Below are 20,345 nucleotides of genomic sequence, written 5' to 3'. Positions count from 1 at the left end.
GCCTCATATACTCCCACTCAGCCATACTTTCTGATAACAATCTGTTTTATTACACATTATTAAGGGAATTTAAAAAAATAAAATAGAGTTACTTTCCTGTTTTCAGATTTTTGTCCTTCTTTTCCTTAGAAAAACAACAAAGAAATATTGCACTTTTTGTGGAAAACTGCAGTTGTAGAGTACCAGAATCACTCATAAAAATGGCCTGAACTCAAGGAATTTTTAGCAAATATAAACCCAGGAACACAATGAAGATACAAGTGCTTCAACAACTTCAATACTGTTGATTTTTTTAAATTTTCATTTAAATATTAAAATCAGAATTTTGTTGTATTTCTTTTACGTGAGTAAAAAGTCTTCTCTATATAATTTAATGTTTAAAAAAAAACTGTTTAGAGGTTTGTTTCATTGAAGTAAAGACACAAAAGGAGAAAAGAAAAGTTACAATACATTTCTGATTTTTGAGATCAGTCACAGTGAACCTCACTGACTGGCACAATTTCAATGAGTATGAAAGTTTCGTTAGTTCCCACATTTAGCTCATTTAAACATTTGCTTTCATTTCTTAGAGCGCTGGAGAGTACGCCCAGGACACAGCTTTAGAATTACACCAGTTCTGCCTACAAGTGTTGTGGTATTAATTATATTTTCCATTTTCAGAGATGAAGAAGGATGGAGACTGGAGACCAATACTATTATTTTATATGTCAGACATCTTAAAGTCCAGGGTCAAAATAGTGACAAAGTCCTCAGAACACACTGCAATCAGAATAGTCAAATGAAATTCAGACGTACAAAGTCTACAGACAAGACTTCCACAGAAATGGAAATTGAATATATTTATTTTGGTCGTTATTCTTAAAATCAAATTGTCTTACAAAAAATCTAATTCTCACATTTCTTCTTTATATTTTTCTTAATCATAAGAGTCTCCATTACTTCAACTTTAACAAGAGTGAGTGTAGCATATTTTGGAATGTGTCCATATATCCCCTAGGCCCATCTGGTAGTTCATCAGAAAATAGCATGAGATACAAAATTCTTTGCCTTTGGCTAAAGCCTATACAAACTGAATCCAACTTGATACATGCAGTATTTTAAAATAAATAAATTATTAATAAAGATGGTAAAAATAAATGGAAATTTCAAATCCATGGATTTGTTTGACGTTTTCAATAAATAATTTCAAATTTCTATAGTCTTCGCTAATTCGTCCCATTTACTTTATGATTGTAAAGAAAGAGCCACATTGAGAAATGCCATTCATTGAGAAACACAATGAAAATGTTTACAGCTAAGTTGCCTGCCAAACCACCTTCTTAAGCAGGAATGGCAAGCACCTATGAAAACAGGAAAAATCCTTCACATACAAATTTTAAATGAAGTTCAAGTAAGCTGTTAAAATCTCCCTTTGCACAGACCTCTGCAGAGATAATGAAGAGAACAAGACAAGCACTATATGACAGCTCCTCTAGGTCTAAGTTAGTGGCATGCTTCTGCCTGTAGATCTCCTAGAACCTAGAGCTTAGCTGAAATCTGTAGAGTCCAACAACAGAAACTTAGTCTGGGTTACAATTCCTTCTGGCAGAAGGAAGCCTTCCTGAACAACCCTGCTCCAGGACAGGTCACATCAGAGACCAGTCTCTCTTAAAAGTCACTCATCTCAGTTAAACTCTAGAAACTGATCCAAGACCTGGAAAGCTAAAAGCGTGGCCTGGGAAGCTGCTGCCAATGTGAGTGCTCCAGCAGACTCGCACCATCTGTGCATCAGGCACACAGACCTCGCACTGAGCGGTGGATGAAATGTGCTCCTGCAGCACCTCGGCTGGGTTCTTCAGTAAGGAAGAGCTAGTAATTATAAAACAACATTCAAAAGATAAAATAAATAGAAATCTTCTAACAGTTGCTGGTGGACGCATTTTTTGAATGGCACTCATCAGTATGTACCATATATCCACATGTAGCTCTCTTTATGTTTTGGAAGAAGAAACAGTATTTCTATCTCAGTACAAATATAATTTAAAGGCCAAGTCAGTCTATATGGGTTCACTCTACAGCTCCTGGGACTGTAATAACAGCATGCCTTATGAACATCATGCATGAATTGATTTTCCAGCCATGTATCAAAAAGCAAACAGATTCAGAGAGTAGAGTTCCTTGGAACTGCTTCTCTGTCTGCTGCTTCATTCAATTATGCCGCTGCTTGAAAAGGTTACACAGCACAAGATGGCATTTTTTTGCTGTAACAGCCATAGTGAAACTCCAGTGTGTTTGTCACGTCAAAGCTCTTAACAGAGACCCACATTTTTTAATGCAGTGTTTCTGTAAAAAAGGATTCTCTTCAATCAGTTTGGAACAGACAAGCTCGTGCATTGCTATAAGGCATGTTCTCTACTCCGAGGTCTTCCTTTCTGGGTACTGCAGGGTTCCCTTCCTTCTCTCTCCTGTCCCTAGAGGTATTTTAGGAGCTGGAATTCAGAAGCATATTCGTTGTAGTTTATTAGATTAAAAGAGCTGTCAATTAGCTTAGTCATGAGTCTTCGCTGTGAACCATCTATGTAAAAATGGAAGTTGAGCATACTTTCATCAAAATGGTACTGTGTATTTACTTAATTCTGTAGTTCAGTAGGCTCTTCACCTCTTTTTTTTTTTTTTTCTGTATGCTGAGGTATCTGTTTTTAGGTAAAGAAAGTGACTTTGACCTTTGTACAATTTTTTGTCTTTTAAGACAGATCAGATACGACCTTGATATTTATTTTGCTACATATATTTTAAAATTCTATTAAGAATTTAAATTATATTTTAAATTAGAATTTTAAAATTCTATTAAGACTTTTTTTTCTAACAGTCTATTTGCTCTGTAGAAAGCCTGTATCATTCACACCAGAGCAGCTTCATAACGCCTGACTGCTTAGAGAGTTCATGAGTAGGATAAAGTTACATGAACCTTTTTAAGTTGAAATGACAATTATGTGCCTACATTGTTTTTGTTTAGTTTTGTTTGTTTTTAAACACCAGACTTATAACACTAGAGGGAATACACTAAGCTATGCTTTGGTGAGAGACGCTTAAAGAAGCACACTGAAACTCTTGTAGCTCTTTTTCAAAGATTTTCCTGTGTATCCTGTTTTCCTGTTTTCAGTCTCAAGACGTATATACATACAATACTTCCTTACAAACATTTCCTTTGCTCTTCTAGGGCAAAAAAAAAATAAAATTTAAATCATAGAAAGGACCCAACAGTGCCCTAGTCAAATGAGCAACTACAACAGCAATATTGTCAAGATACGGTCTCTGTTTCTTGTGTGAAAATCTGCTTGTATTTTTTTCAAAGTACTTTTTACCTGCTTGACTTGTAAATTAAATATTGTTAGGCATGATTCTTCACAAATGTAATTAGCATAATCCACTGCAGTCAGTGGAGCTCTGCCAGTTTTCAACCAGCTGAGTATTTTGGCATCTTGAATCCTGACTTCCTGCCTTGTTGAAGCAATCTTCACATTACTATAATAGGCATACTACATTGGTACTAAGTCCAAGTTGGAGTTCTCCCAGATCTCACCTAAACTCCTAGCAATGTCCAAAAAAGTGGGATTTAAAAATGTCCTTTAGAACTATTTTTGGAAGACTATTTTGAGACCATTCCCAGATGGTATAAATAAGACTTGAAGGACATAAGGAGGAACTACACTTTAAACACGATCATGGAACTCACAGTTAGATGTTGCTGGTAGTAGTGTTGATTCATACCACTAAAGTAATAATTTACCACAACTAATTCAGAGGAAGAATGTTCTGGAGCTAAAGGTCTAAACAGAAATGTGAAAAACACAGCTCAATTCTTGGCTGGATCAGGATTCTCTGTGTATGGCAAATATCAACTAGTGAGTACATCTGTAAATTAAAGATCATGGTTTTTTTGCACACCACAATAATCCTAAGCTCTCACCTGCCTCTCCATCTCCTATGCACCTCCATTTTGTCTGTCTCTTCTACTCTAGATATACTAGTTTATCTGGTTAAGGCTAGTAGCCTCATTTAAATAAATTTAATTTAATGGTATCCAATTTTTTTTTACAGTTTTGCTTACTATAGGCATTATATTGCTGTCATCACTCCTAACAAGAGAAAAGGTGTGCAAAATATCCATTGGCATAAGCATATTCATATATTCAGAGACAGAATCATTGAAGTAATTCACTAAATAAACTCCTTCTCTTTTTAAGTATTATGTGGAATATTCATTAATACATTATTTTGTATCCTCACTATAGAGATATTTTCAAAAGTTGTGATTAATGAGAGTTGCAATGGTTTAAAATGGTTGTATTATAAATGCAAAAGCAAGAGAAAGAGTGGTTAGTTACTAGGACAAGACTGTGATTCCAAGTCACTGCAAGAAAGTTGTCAATGACCGAAGAAAAAGGAATTCTTTTCTGAGGAGATTCTTCTCCTTAAACATGATTCCATGAAATTTAGTACATGTTGAATGCAAACACCTTAAATACTACTAATGCTTTCCCTGGTTATCTATATCCACAGTGCAGAATAAATTAGACTTTTATAGAGGTACTGATCTCAACAGGGCAGCTATTCACCTAACACATCTCTCACCTAAGTTTAATGGTCATCCAGATTTTAATTTTTTTATTCCTTTGTAAGTACATAGGAAGTTTTACATTGTCTCTGGTCAAAAGCTCTCTCAGTCTAAAATTAAATTATTGGGAATTCAGGCAGTGCTCCTATCCCTCTCCATCATGATCAGAAAAAAATATTTTACAGTTCTCCAGAAGAGACCACTGTGTAGTATAATTCCCTGCAGCACAAAAACCCCAGACATTATTGCACAAAGAGGCATAAACAGCACCGATGAACCTGAAGAGACTTTCAACAAGTCATGAGAGCACCATGAACCTGCATAGCAGAGGAGCTAATTGAAAAAGCCCTGCCTGATTTATGAAGAATTAATTAACACCAGTTGATAATGTATTAATTGTGCTACTTCGAGAGTCATCTTGGTCATTTTAGAGATCTTCATAGAAGACTCAGTTGCATGAAGCAGACACAGATTGTAACTTCGGCTGAATCAGTGGGAATTCTTTCCCTGAGTCCAGTGAGAGATTGACCAGGCTGTGAAATGGTTACATGTCCTTGCCAAGAGCTTTAACCTCACACTTGGCCAAATTAAAATTAATTTTCCTTAGAACAAGGAAAGACATTTCTCCCACCAAAAGTCTATCTGATTATTACAACTGTTGACAGAAAGTCATGTTTACTATTTTACAATAGGAGCACTCTGCTCCTTCTTTTTGTATTAATCATTCTGCTTTTGGAGGGAGGAGGGGTAGAAAAGCCAAACAAGTGTATTTCTTTTTTTAGGTTTATATGAAGATTATAGGCTTGGCCCAAACAATTCTGGAGTTGGAAGAAGAAATGAATCAGAAAAAAAGCTGAAAATTCAATCTGGCTGTAAGTATTTTTAAAGCTTGAGCAACTGAAGGCAAGTTCTGTGAATAAAAGTGACAAGCATGCAGGTATGATGTTTTTCATGTATTGTAGTCTTCATATTTCCAAGATTGGGGTTTGTTTCAGGAGAGATCTGACTAGTTGTTAATAGGTAGCGAGCAGAAAAAAAGGATGTCATTAGAAATGGGAAAGTGACAATAGCCTGTAAACAAAAGGAAAGTGCTTGGCTCACACCTCTCAGGGCTTTGCATTCTCTCTTGCAGGCAACAGAGCTAATTAAAACCTTGTGGCTAGAAAAAGACATCATGCAACTTAGGTCAAACAAATGGCTTTGATATAGAGACATATTTTACATAGAAACATCCCCCTTTCATGCTTTTAATCCTAAGATTAAAAACACATATCAACCATCTTGTGAATATCCTCTGAGATAACATTATTTGCTTGAAGTGTATTATAAATTCTGGCTTTCAAAAAGAAACTTACCTACAGTATTTACACACATGTTTTTTGTTTTTATGCACATGAATGTCACTGCACTAAAGCTGGTAGCACTACAGATTATTAGGTTTGACCAGCAGTCTTCATTGTAAGACTGCTTTAACAGCTTGTGAGTTTGCCGAATATTAACTACATAAACTAACATTTTCCTCAGGGAAAAAAAAAGAGTGACAGCATCAGTTTCTTGGCTTTTCATTATCTATTTTACTATGCGTCTTCACATGGAAATGCCTGGCAAAATGGTTGAGAGATTAACTCATTGTTTTGCTCAAGTTAGAAATCCTGTGTAACTCATTTTCCTATTGCCTCTGCGTTGTAGATTAAAACCTCAACACCATGTACTCAAGGATACATTTTAGTCTTTGGTGTTTAAAAACCTTTATCCTGAAAAGTACCTACAGATCACTCCAGATATTTTATCAGCTAAGTCTGTGGGATCCTACACACAGGTTTATTCCAACCCAGAGAGCATCACTCCTAGAGAATGTCTCACCTCCTCTGCAGTTAAAGATCAGACTTGCTGTGGTCTCTCAGGTGACCTATACACCCATGTGGTCTGTGCAGTGGGAAGAGGAGGAGAGGAAAACTGAATGAAGTCAAAGGGCAAGAGATTGGGATATGGAAGTAGGAGATAACAGACCAGAAAATGGGAAGGAAGGAATAAGGAGAGAAGAGACTGGAAGGGAAAGAGAAATAGAAAAATCATACAGGAGAAAACTACAGGACTGAGAACAAGGATGGAGAAAAAATGTGAGAAAGGGGAAGAGAAATTCCTTTGAAAGAGGAGAGATAGAAATATTGGGACAGTCTGGAAAAAGCTGAGGAGAGAGATCCTAAAATAGAGACAAGAAATGAATGTAAAGGAGAAAGGCAGACTGGTCAAGCAGCAAAGTCAGGAACTGAGACAGAAACATAGAATAGGCTGAGGAGAGATGAAAGATAGCCAAGCAACCCAGCAGGAATAGAATGGAAAGTTGCATATGAGATCAGCAGTATGATGCTGAGTGAGGAGATGGTAGGGGAAAAAGAGACGCGGCAAGTGCAGAAGAGACCAGATCACACCTGGATTAGATGAGCAAAAAGGACTCTTAGCAGAAACTCCCCACCAAAACCTGGACACTGATGATTTACAAGCCTTGTTGTTCTTTGTCAGCAGATATTTGTGAAATCCACCTACAAAAACTCCCATCAGTGTTCCATGCTGGGTAAACCTTAGGCTTCCTCAAGTGTTAGACATTCTGTGTTGTTGAGATCCTGTGCTGGAAACCCATGCTTGTATGAACCTGATGATTTGTGTTAGGATTTCAAGATTTTGTTTTCAGTTTGTTTGGGGCTTTCAAAGATTGAAAAGTGCATCTAAAGCATCTGCCCTAAATTGTGTTGCAATATGAAGCACTCAAATATTAGGAAAGGCCAGTGGTGATCTCATCTGAACTGAGGCTGTAAGCTAATCATCTAGCCCTTTCTTACAGTCAGTAAAGATAAAATGTCCTTCTGGGTCCGGATTCACACAAAATGTGGGAAAATAGTCATTAAGTCAAAGGAATACTGTTAAATTTGAGAAATTTTACACTTGATTCTTCTGTGTGCTTCTTAAAGGTTTTGAAACACAGCTACTACCCATTTCAGGGATCATTTGGGAAGACTGACTTCTGGAAACCAAATCTCAAGGCTTCATGTTCAGTTCTCTAGCACCAGGGGCTTTTGTTGGGTGACAATAACTTATTTTCTCGATGTAACAGCAAAATTTCCCTTCATTATATAGTCTTGCATCAACGCAGATATCCATCCGCTCACAGAAGTAGACACGGCACTTGTGCAGGGATAGGGAGAGGGAATTGTATAGTCATGTGGCTGCGTACTAGATCATGATGTATACACACAAAGTTGTATAGGCAGAGTAATCCTTACGTTCTCTGAATTGTGACTATACTTTTCTGCAGTGTCAGATGTTGTTGCCTTCTATAAATAGAACATAGTGCAAAAAAAAAAATCTTCTCAATGAAAGATTTGTAAATTCTTCCCTAAACGAAACCTTGTGTTAAATTCAAAGAGCTGAACAAAAGTAGTTTTCATTCTCATCTATGTTTCTGCTAACCAGAAGCTGTCCCATTTCAGGAAATATGTGTCAGAAAAATAGGCCGCCTTGTTAATAGACAGCAGAATTCTCCACTGCTGTGAATGGTTGCTTCCTGGATACCGTATTTGACAAACATAGAACATAAAAGCCTTTGCTTCAGGTGGAAGTGTTGCAACAATGGTAAGCCTTATGTCTGATTAAATATTATCTATGAGCAAGTGAATAGATAGACGTCTATTATTCATTTCTCTCTCAGTAAGCACTGCAGAGTTTAATTCCCCAAAATCATTTTACTGTGTTGTGATGAAATGATCATAATGCCCAGATGATTCACGTTGTTCACTTCACTTCCTAGTTACTGCAGTCTGAGGTGTGTCTTCTTACCTTAGCAAGCTGTTCCACTCCGCTTGCGGTTCGTGCCAGTGTTACGAGATCTTCTTGCATCTTATCTACCCATGATTTTATCCTACAGAAACCAAAAAGAAAAGAGCGACATCCAATCAGATCACTGGCAAGTGGAAATCACATACAATTATACAGCACAAGGAAAGGGAAAAAATTCAGAATATGTTGATAAAATTGAAAACAAGACATAAAAAGTTTGTCTTTGAGGGTTTTTTCAATAGATCCTCTACCCAGTCTTGATGACCCGAATCTTCTGATACAGTTTTCTGCAGTGGCCACCACGCTAAGTCAGCTGGAAACCAAGTGTGCTATCGTATCTATATAGCCAAGCTGTGGCAGAGATCTCCTCAACAGAGCTGGTATGTTGCCTGCCAGGACAACCAGCCTGACCTGCAGCTCGCTCCCAGCAATGCCTCTCCTGAGGGCCTCAAGGTCCCTCTCCCAACAGACAGCACAAGCAGAGAAAAGCAGCCAATTGGGAGCAGGTTTAGAAACCTGACTAAACTTTTTGGCCTGTAGCCCTTCTCCAGACACTTCAAGGAAGCAACAGTAAGACATGTAGCAGTGGCCATGGCTTATTTGGGAAGGCACAACTGCTCCTGGCTGCTGTCACCAGGGAACAGGTGATTTGCTGCTGTGCATCCTCTACTCTCTGTGCCCAGCAAACCCAACTCTCTGGAAAAGCATTGGATCCAACACAGTTTCTGTGCCATGCCATGTTCTGTAGCAGGGAAGGAGCCATGGTACACGTTTATTCCAGTTAGGTCCGTGTTCAGAAGAAGGTTGTGTAGCTTGCCTAGCCAGAAAGTTCCATCTCCAACTCAATCTCTCACATTATCCCTGTCATTATGCCAGCTTTCTACTCTGAAACCTGGAACAGATAAATATACTTAGCCATTTCCTAGCCTTAATCTAATACCCAAGGGATTATTCATTAATAAAGGAAAGACAGGAAAAAGAGAGATTCCATTTTTACTTCAATATGGAAAAATTGGAAGACTAAGAAAGAAGACTGATTTTACTCCTTCTTTCCATGGCCATTAAGACATTTTCTGTTAATCCAATACAAGTATCTTTAAAGAGCACAATCTCTATTATAGCGTTGCAAGTTGACTACTTTTAATAAAGGATCCTTCCTCATCCTTCCTTCACGCATGAAAACTATATTTTCATTGACTACAGCAACTGACTCCATCATTGTTTTAGTACTCCCAAATCTTCCCATTTATACTATGCTTTCCAAAAACTGAGACAAATTAATTTCCTGGTTCAAATCTCCACAAAGCCCTATATTATATAAACATTTAGTTCAGCATAGAAATCAGTCTGTTTAAAATCATGGTGCATTATGTTTACCGTGGTTTTTAGCCCATCATCTGAGAAGAGAATTGACTCACAAGCACAAGCATGAGCAAAACCAAGAAAATGCTATCGTCTTCCATTTTTGAATGGTTTCTATTTTTCTTTGTGAGAGAATGAGGTATATGAAAGGTGAAAAAGTGAAACCCATTAACCAAAAGTGTTTTCAAAAGCATAAAATAAATAATTGAACACACTGAGATTATTTTTTTTACAATCCATTTCAGTTATAAAAATTGTGGGTGTTATTTCTAAGAGGAGTCGATAGAAAAAAATCAGGGAGGATTGATTTTTAAATCGACTTCTTCCATTTCCCACTGCTCTATACTTTTACTGAATATATTCCTCCCTGTACTTAAAGGAAACCGGAATTTTGAAAACAATTAAACAATCTAGTTAGCTAAATTTGAAATTTTGGAAGAAGCTACCCTTAAAAACAGTAATTACCTATCAGTACTATTACTTGTAAATCAAATATGGGTCATTTTTCCTTTAACTTGCAAAAATATTGATTTTCCAATAAATACTTCTTAAATATTGTCTAAAACTGTCTTCACACAGTTAACCCACAACTTACTTTTTGGGGTTAGTCATGAGACTGGTCTTTGTTTTATTTTTGGCTTGGTTTTGTTTTGTTTCAATTTATGATTAAGGTAGGCTTCTGCTTCAGTCAATGGAAAAAGGTATCTCCAGAGCTGACTCACTCTATCCTCAGCCAATATCAGTTTCTAAACTGGAATAGGAAGAAGTTCACCTTCTTCCTAACTTAATGACAATTTCTCTCCCCATCTGTAACTAAAATGTAAATAATAAGGCTTCTTCCAATACTGACTGTATATTTACATTAAAAGATTATTTTCTTGCATATTCATCTTAGCTTGTTAGGCCTTCTGGAGTGAAAACTGTCCTTTTTTTGCTTTTCTGAACAGCAGGGTCCAACATCATCACAGAATTATGGAATCATAGAATAGTTTGGGTTGGAAGGGACCTTTAAAGGTCATCTAGTCCAACCCCGCCCTGCAATGAGCAAGGACATGTTCAACTACCTCAAGTTGTTCAGAGGGTAAAAAGTAATAACTTCAGAAGGGTTGTGTTAGATTACTATCAAAAGAACAAATGATAAAATGACATTTTACAACATTGAGGAAGCTCAGTATAATTTCTCTTGCTTTCCCACAGGAATTTAAATATTATTAGTATTATTTATAAAGTATAATGTCAGTATTTCTGCATCTCAGTTTCCTACCTTGCCACCAGATAAAAGTGTACATTTGAGAAATTTCACGTTCCTCACAGGCTGTTTTTCAGAAATGGACACACTCAGGTTCTATAACTTTCACTGGAAAATGACATAGAATGTATAAAATAGAAGTTGTGGGTTTGTTTTTTTTCAGTTAAGGAAACACATTATCTTATTGTATTTTTTTTTTATTTGTTTGTTGGTTGGTTTGTTTAATTGTGAGTCTTTAAAAAAAAAATTAACTAGGAGCCTTTAGGCACTGAAATGCTTGGCTGGTGCTCCTTTTAACTGAAGTCTGCAATATCTGTCTGACAGCTGCTCATGGACAGAGTTTATTTAACAATCGGAAAGCTGTCACAGCAAACGTGAGCTCCCATGACTTAAAGCAGCAGCAGTCATTTTTTTTCTGCAAAGGGCACCAACAGAAAGCCTGTACAAAAGGCTGGTTTGTTCCTACTGCTATTGGTTTGGCATGAACACTGCAATGGATGTTCCACTGAAAGGTGATTATGTTCTGCAGGACAATTGATTTTAACCCCCCTCTCCCCCACACAGGTTGTCCCTGTATGAAGCACTGACTAGACAAAAGGAGTGTGCACATGCCTTCCCACAGCAACTTCCAAGTGATCTGAATGATGAAGGGAAATATCTGATTAAAGACAGACAGACACAGGTCATTTACTGGGGAATTAGAAGGTACGACCTTGCTGCTGTCACCTGGGCTCTGATCAGATTGATGAAGAAATAGTCAAAACACTACAGAGCCATCCATCCACATTACATTATTAACCAGCCTAGCATAACAGCTATTTTGACAGCACAGAAAGAATTTATTTTTCATTTTTCTTCCTTTTTATATTTTTTTTTCATTATTTTACAGGAAGACAATTATATTTCCTAGAATCAAAGGATTTTCACAGGTACACCCCTAGTCACACTCCAAGCAGAACTTAATATTGCAGGTGCTACACCAAGAAATCTGTCTTTTAATTTCATTAAAAACCTACTTTTATATTAAACCTGTATACCAAACTATACTAGGAGAACAGAGCACTGCTCAATTACAAGGGTAAAAGAAACCAAGAAATCTAGATGTAGAATAACCTGGCTATAACCTTTTTTTACTGCTGAAACTGATGCAATATTTTTCTGCTGACTTCAAGGACAGTAGATTCATGTAATGATATTCCATAGCTTTGCAGACTACTCACACTAATTTAAGGTCCATTAGCTGACTTCTGCTTGGATAATGTCTTACAAAGAGGCAGGCACAGACCTTAACTGTGCCAACTGAAGTCACTTGGTATATTGGAGTTGCACGTCCAGTTCTCTTCAGTTAAGATTATATTCTGCTCAAGTTTCTGAATAGTTCTTGTACATAAAAATAACAACAAATGAAGTAATGAAAGCTATAAGTAGTGAGAGGAAGAAGTATTTTCAAAATAGGTCAATATTTCTTTGATTATCAAAAAAGCAAACTATACATAACACATTGCTTCTAACTCAATTGAAAAGTGGTGTTTGGAAAATGAAGATAAATGAGATTGGGCTCAGAAACTGAGAGAGTAAGCTTCACTATATTTTTTCAACCTAACCACACTTTTTTTCTTACTCAGAAAAACCTTCACTTTCAGGTTCACATGTTTTTTAGAAGATTTGCTATCAGTGAAGGAGGGGGGAAAGGTTACAAAATTATTGTAACGGCGGGATTCCCAACCATTCTTTGTCCCTCTTAGGCAACACCAAAGGGCAGGAAGAAATTGTTATTGTAATTTGTAAAAGGTATGTGAAAGAAGAATATATTTTACAATGGAATTACTAACCTTCTACACAGAAATTACCCGTGTTGCTGCATTTACACCTCCCGCTGCACAACTAGTGATTTTTAATAGGACTATATATTTTGATGACCTATAAGTTGACAGTACTCATATTTCAGGTATGGGGATGGATGGATAGAATCACAGAGAACTGGACTTTGGAAGCAGTAATAAAGGCAGGTTTTGTAAAACAGTGAAGAAATTGTTATAATGTACTAAAATCACACAGATTCTAAAACAGGGAAAGAAAGGGATTGGACATGAAGAGCCTGATGCAAAGATCACTAAAACCCCATAGTTATCAAATCAAGCTCTTGAATCTCCACTGTCTCTATAGCCAGAAAACGAATAAAATAGGCTTACAGAATTTAGATGTGACATAAAACCAAATTAAGGCAAAGTTGTCCATATAAGCTTTTGTGAATTTTCCAGATCCTACTGTAGTATTTATAATAGTCCAGTTAGATGCCATAGAGTGGAGAAGATTTAATTTAACCAATCATATTCATGCTCACCTCATTCTATGACTTCTATGGTTATGAAAATTCTCGGGATGGTGCACAGACCTCCAATTCTCTTTTTTCTGTTGTTTGGAAATTTCCTAATGCACTATGTGAAGGTATGATAGCTTAAAACTATAGTATAAATACTATATAAAATAGCGGCTTGAAAGGAAGTTAAAGATTCAGAATTTTAAATTAAAAGTGGTATGTGTTGCAAGTGCTGGCAAACTCCCTTTATTTCAATGCAATAATGATAGAGGCATGTATATCCAGTGCCAGCTATATGTTAAAAAATACATTACACAATTTTGTATAAATGTTTGGAAGAACTTTCATGTAATAAAAGCAAAGCAAAGATTAATTCATGACTTTAACTGCATTGAGTGAGGAAAATAAGGAAGCACGAAACGCGTCTTATGCTCACTAGGCAAAGACATTTCCTCTGTTGGCAAGAAGAAAAAATAGTTCTTTGTTTCTTTGCCCTCTTTGACTGTCTTATCTTCCCAAATGTGGCAAGCTGCTGTTCATGTAGTTTACAAGGAATTTCCAGATATGAGATAGCCCCAATAGTCAAGGCCAGAGGGACCCTCTTGTTTTTTCCTGTTTTCAAACTATAAAATTTTTGCTTGGAATAGTTATTTCACATTTCTCAAATGGAAACATTTGGGAAGCAAGACATAATTTCTCTGTCATATCTATCATTCTTTAAGAGAAAATGCCAATGTAGACAGAATTCTCTTCAGGATACACTTGATTTTTAGTAGTAGATATCTTAATGCTCATACTTGGGGTTTTTAAGCTCTAATTTCAAATGGTTAGGCCATCCAGTCACAGAAGCTATAGCAATTTTCCACTTTTTTGCCAATCACTCCTTCTCCATATAAACATGGTTCTTATATGTTCTAGACTTCACAGAATAAGCTCACAGTAACACTCACTAATGACTGCTCTACCAACTGCTCTTCTGAGGACTCCCCTTGTACCACAGATAAATTGGGAACTAGGAATACAGAGATGCAGGACTCATACAGACAGAAGGAGAAGGAACAACCCTACGATTTAGCCAGCAGCTCAGGAGATTTAAGTTCCACCACTGACTTCCATGACAAAGTCAGTGGCAAGTCAATGGTTCACGGTGAGTGAAGAGTAGATCTTTCATGTACCCATTTCTGTCTATGTCTTAAAACACTGTTTGCTTCTTAACACTGAGTTTCAGTGGCAGGTTTCAGGATGGAAATGGTCAACTGTGAATGGCACCATGAGCTGCTCAGTGTTTGCCACAGTGCCCAAAAAAGCAGAAATCTTTCTCCGTGCTTACCTAAAACTTCTAGGCCAAACAAACTTCTTCACCCCAACATCTCTTTTGTAGCCCTGGAGCACAGCTTGAATAGCTGTTTTGCTCTCACCTTCCAACAGAACCTTGTCTATACACTTCCATCAGTAGGCTTCAGGTGGATCTGGGAACAGCACCCCCCGACCCACAGGCTGGACCCACTTGCTGCTGCTCACTCCCATTGAAATAACCTCTCTTCGCATTTCAACTCTTTACCTGTAACTACATTTTCCACTTTAAAAAGTATGTCACATATTCTTCAAAGCACCCAGATTTTAAACAGAAGTGACCAAGTAACTCCTTAACTATGGTGTCCACTTTCAAGAGCCAGGGTCAGAGCATGGTCATATTATTTTATAAGCTTGTTCAGTTGAGCCAAGTGCTTGACAGGTTTTTAGCCGCACATGTTCATAATTACAGCTTATGCTTTTCAAATATTTCCCTGTACTTTGCCAAAAGTGTTCTTTTGGAGTCTAAAGCTTCCTAGCAAATAACATGAAAAATATCCTCTCATGGAAATTACTGTTGCACAAAATATCATTTAATAATTTAAGCTCAATCTTTAATGTAAGCCTTAGTCAGCTGCAAAATTACTATACACTGAAAAAAGGACTCCTTAAAAATGATTATGTTTTAATTATCAAACATTATACTGCTAAAACAGTTCAATAGAGAAAACATAACAAATTTTCAACTCAAATGACTTCCAGTAGTGCTCAGATGTGTTTCATTAAAGGCTTTTACAATCAGATATACATCTAGTAACATTTATTGCTTAGTATTGAAAAACCAATCAAACTTTCCAAATCTAGTTGCCATTTTTGTGACTGAGAAATTTAAATTCAGAATGAAGAATTGGTTTCTAATCTGTACTAGATTAAAATCAATCATTTTGTTTTCAACTGCAATGATCTGACATACGGTCTAGGATACAGATCTCGCGGAGGAGCAGGCACTGGAGAGACTTGGTTGTATTTGCACCCTCCAGAGATCCCCTAAAACAGCAGGTAAGATGCCTCTCATCATCTCTTCACTTCAGCTCTGATAACTAGTATTTATAACTGGACACTCTGTAATGCTATATGGAGTAAGTTCATTTCTCCAGTAAAACACAGCTACTCCAGTAAAATCATACACTCATTGTGGTAAAAAGGAGACTGAAACTGAATCTCACATATGTCACTGAAGTTATTCCAGTACTGAAACAATGGAACCTGGATTAGAAGCTGGTCCTTATGCAAAGTAAGATATAGAAGGTGCTATTTTTTTGATGGTTCTATATTATATGGTAAATCTGTTAATAACATAATGCCTCTGGAGGGTAAAAAAAGCATGTATTAGAAAATAATTGAAGAATAAATCTCAGTGTAATCGAACTTTACAAAAGTGCTTAACAGCATAATTTTGCTAAGGCATTTCAGGCAAAAAATGATTTTATCAGTTGTGTTTAACATATCACTCTTATACTTTAACCATAATTTATATTGAAATTACTTCTTCCCCACACTAATAAGCATTACATTTGAACCTCAGAAAAAAAATATAAGAAAATTGAAATATAGATACCAGTAAAGAAGAAATTAAAGGAAAAAAGACGTTTCATACACACCAGGAACATTACTCATATTCACATATGTGCACCAAATCAATTGAGTGAGAATTTCATCTGAGCCACCTAATTTGTGCCCTTGCCACTGCAGTATCTTGTTTCCAGAGTGCAGAAGCTGCACATATGGACTGTGCTTGTCTGTACTTCATACTGAATGAATAAATTGCACCATAATAAGACACACACATTTATCTCCTTAAAGCATGCAATTAATTTGATCTGCTGTTCTGGTTTAAGTTACGCAGCCCTTAAGTTACTTATAGGAATGCCAAGACAAGCTTTGAGAGAAAGAACCACGTAACCACCTCATTTTGTCATCACCTACACTTCTGAGGAATGAACAGCAAAGCTTCCCTTGAGCCTAGTAACACATGGATATATTCTTAAATCAGTGTTTTTCACTGTCTTTCACAGAATTAAGGTATAAATCAGCACCTGTATTAAAAATCAAGAGTTTTTTATTTTAGGGCTTTTAGTGAGGAAAAAAAAGATAATTAAAGTACTTTGCCACTCATAGAATATATTAGGTAAGTACAATGACACAGCATCATCAGGGAGCTGAGCTACTCACTTCTCTTTTTTTATCTGACTGTCTGATGTAGGTTTTGCTTGTAACAGCAGAAGTCCAACAGCACACTGCTGGATGTGTTTCAAATGAAGCATCCCAGAATGCAGGATTCAGTGACATTTTGATTAAAGGTCCATACATAACGAAGGATTTTTGTGAGGTAGCTGCTTAAAAGACACTGGCACCAGCAATCATTGAAGTACCTACCCTGTGCTTTGCTGCTGCAAAAGTACATGAGCAGGTGAGTAATTCCCCCTATGCAAATGGCACTAGTCATAGAATTTAAGTACACAGCAGAATGGGGGGATGCACTCAGATCCTGGACAGCAAGTCTACCTTTTCTGGGTTTGCCACTTTCCTAAATCTTAAAAGTTAAATGTAAAAATTGAGAGATGTTTAAAGACAAGCAGATGTTTATGCTTTGTGGAAGATAGGGCTTGACTGCATAGGGAGAATCTTTCTTATAACTCTGTATGAAATTATTATTATTATTAAAAAGATACATTATTTATAATGGTAATTTAATATGAAATTCATATTGAGAATATTTTATGATCATTTAAGCACTGAAAAAAGGAACAAAGTCTGGAAAAAAAAGCGTAGGGGTTTTTTACAGAACTATGAGCTGTTTGCTACCAAGCTTCAAATTTTATAACCTCCTTTCAAATGCATTTTCCCTCTTGTTTAACAATGGCAAGGATTCATAAATAAATCATATATTATATCAGGTATCACAATGTCACCTTCTGATAAACCTATATAGACTAAGAAAAAAACCCCACACCTGACTCCAACTATATCCCACCAATGTAAAGCTACTCTTCTAACTTATTATAGTTTTCGAAGTTATTATATACTTTTTAAATTTTTTTTTGTTGTACAGTGTACTCCAAAGCATATAACTTGAAAGCTGCACATGCAAATTAATCAGCTGTTTCTTTTGCAAATATATTCTCTCTTTCAAAGCTTGACTTTCAGTTGCAAAGCTGTCACCACCCAAATGTGCCACTGCTGTGCCATGTGTAGTAACAGCATATATAGTAATGAAGAGATGTTTTTTGGAGAGACCTAAACTGACTCCATATTTTGAAAGATAGGCACTATCTGCATTTAGTGCTGCCATTTAAAACAAAAAGTAGAATATCACGACAGAAGATGCAAAGCATAGATTATTGCACAGGCAAAAGACTGGTACAGAATATTAAGTTTCTACAGAGATTAACATCAAAATTAGCATAGCCATGCTGTCTTTAAATTCTTTCCGTTTCACAAAGTTGTGCTGAATTACATGGAGTTTTTGCTAAAGGCGCAGCTGGCTTGTTGTGGTTCCTGGGATGCAGATGCATATTAATAGCTGTTTGAAAAGGATAATAGTATGTGAGAAATAACCAATGCAATCTTTTCTTCCTATTGAAGAGGTTCTCAGTCTTTCCCACACACACACTGCAGTTTGCTGTGTTGAAAACAGGAGGTCAGGATTCTTGATCACAGGATCAGGACAATGTCTGCACAGGCTGGTGCAGGAGAACCTTATGTACATTAAAACCATGACTGTTTCTCCAGGGTGTTAGACAGAGCAGCTGTGTATCAGAAGTGCTAGAATACTGTAAACTACCAGAAAAACTCAATGCAATTACTCTGTAAAGAACCAGCAGCAACCAAAACCATATTGCAATGTCTCCCGCTTCAGAAAATTAATCTTTACAAATGGCTAGTGTCAGGTTTCACTGGCCAGATCAGTCATAAACAGCCGTGCAGGTATTATATTTCTGTTGTAATCCTCCACTTGTGATATATAGTATTTTTCTAGATAATTTTTCTATTTTCTTATATCTGAAGAAACTGAAGATTGAGGAATCATGTTTAATGTCATTATTGTAGTGATAAGAAAATCTTGGCTTTTTTCTTTTTCTTTTAAAGAACTCCTACAGATAGCTTACAGATTACTTACATAAACCTTAGAAAAATAGGAGTACGTGCTCATGATGTTTGGGTTTCACTTTTGAAAGGCTGTTTGATGAGACTGGAAGTGTTTGATTCAGAAAGCTCAGGCGCAGAAATGGTTTCCAACCGCGTATGTGGGGCCAAAGGGCTACAAGGGTCAGCTCACAGTAAAGCTGAACAAGAATGACACTAAATGTAATGCAGCTCTAAAACAATTCCTTCTCAAAGAGGCTTCGCTCTCCTTTCTCAGGCTGGGGTAAATGCTTGAAGGGCAGGAGGCCACAGTGCTTGTCAGTGCATTCAATGCACATTAAAAAGACAGGCTATTAAGGAAAGGTCCCTGACATTTACTTGGGAGCCAACCCTCCCCTCTTCCACTTGTCCCCTTCCCCAGTTTCAACACATTCTCTAATTAAGCATCAATACAATGCAGGATAATTGATGTAGTAGTCATTACCAGGAATTGCCCATTCTCCTATCAAATCAGAGAGTACAGAAAGGGCTGTGTGTGAAATGGGTGAACTTAATTGCCCAATGGTTCCCAAGAGGGCTGTACAAATAGATCAAGACATCACACACGGACAACTGATCTCAGCTCCGACACAAGCTTTTTGTCACTCCCTCATCCATCTTTGCTTACTAGGGATAATAGTGGCTGGAGTCGACGCCGGACAATTTAATAAATAAGAACATTGGATGTGTTTCAAATGAAGCATCCCAGAATGCAGGATTTAGTGACATTTTGATTAAAGGTCCATACATAACAAAGGCTTTTTATGAAGCAGCTGCTTAAAAGACAATCTATTTGAGCAAAAACAGAGCAGGGTAGCTGGTATCCCTTGGCAATTTACTATGAAACATTTGTTTGCTTCACAACAATCTGGTTCACAATCACAACCACTTGCATGGTTGGTTGATTAAATCAGTATCTCTAGCAGTCATTACAGAGAGCAAAGAAAAAAAGTCAATTGCTAAAGTAATTCCCTTCTGTGTCATGCAAAACAGATATATCATGAAGGTGCACTCCTTTTCTTTTTCCAGCACCTTATTCTCTGTTTCCATTTTCTTTTATAAAGCACTGGGTTTTTAAGTTACAGTAATAAATAGCATTTAATTAAGAAAAGTGTTAATCCAGACCAGCAGTGTTAGCTGTTCTGAAGGAAGTGGACTACCAACAGTCTAGCAAACAATTAGAGATTCACTGGTATTGATGTAGAAAAGTACTGGTTTCCCTTAAAAAATAGGGAGGAAAGGAGAAAAGAAGAAAAAAAAAAAGAAAGGAAGGAAGAAAGAGAGAGAGGAAGAGAGGGAGAAAGGAAAGGAAAGGAAAGGAAAGGAAAGGAAAGGAAAGGAAAGGAAAGGAAAGGAAAGGAAATTTCAGGAAAGGAAAGGAAATTTCAGGAAAGGAAAGGAAAGGAAATTTCAGGAAAGGAAAGGAAAGGAAAGGAAATTTCAGGAAATTTCAGGAAAGGAAAGGAAAGGAAAGGAAAGGAAAGGAAAGGAAATTTCAGGAAATT

At 36.8% G+C, this 20,345-nt stretch overlaps 1 protein-coding gene across 1 annotated transcript in view; it reads right to left on the bottom strand.

The window, feature by feature from the left end:
- The window catches only part of CACNA2D1 (calcium voltage-gated channel auxiliary subunit alpha2delta 1), a 378,154-nt gene that overhangs the window by 319,801 nt on the left and 38,008 nt on the right, over positions 1 to 20,345 (bottom strand). The window contains 1 exon segment of the mRNA XM_032687395.1: positions 8,432 to 8,513. Coding sequence (XP_032543286.1) covers positions 8,432 to 8,513 — 82 coding nt within the window.

This window comes from Chiroxiphia lanceolata, chromosome 5 (genome assembly GCF_009829145.1).
Source record: "Chiroxiphia lanceolata isolate bChiLan1 chromosome 5, bChiLan1.pri, whole genome shotgun sequence".
NCBI classification, from domain to species: Eukaryota; Metazoa; Chordata; class Aves; order Passeriformes; family Pipridae; genus Chiroxiphia; species Chiroxiphia lanceolata.
The sequence above is the reverse complement of the archived record's forward strand: the minus strand, read 5'-3'. Positions and strand labels throughout refer to the sequence as shown.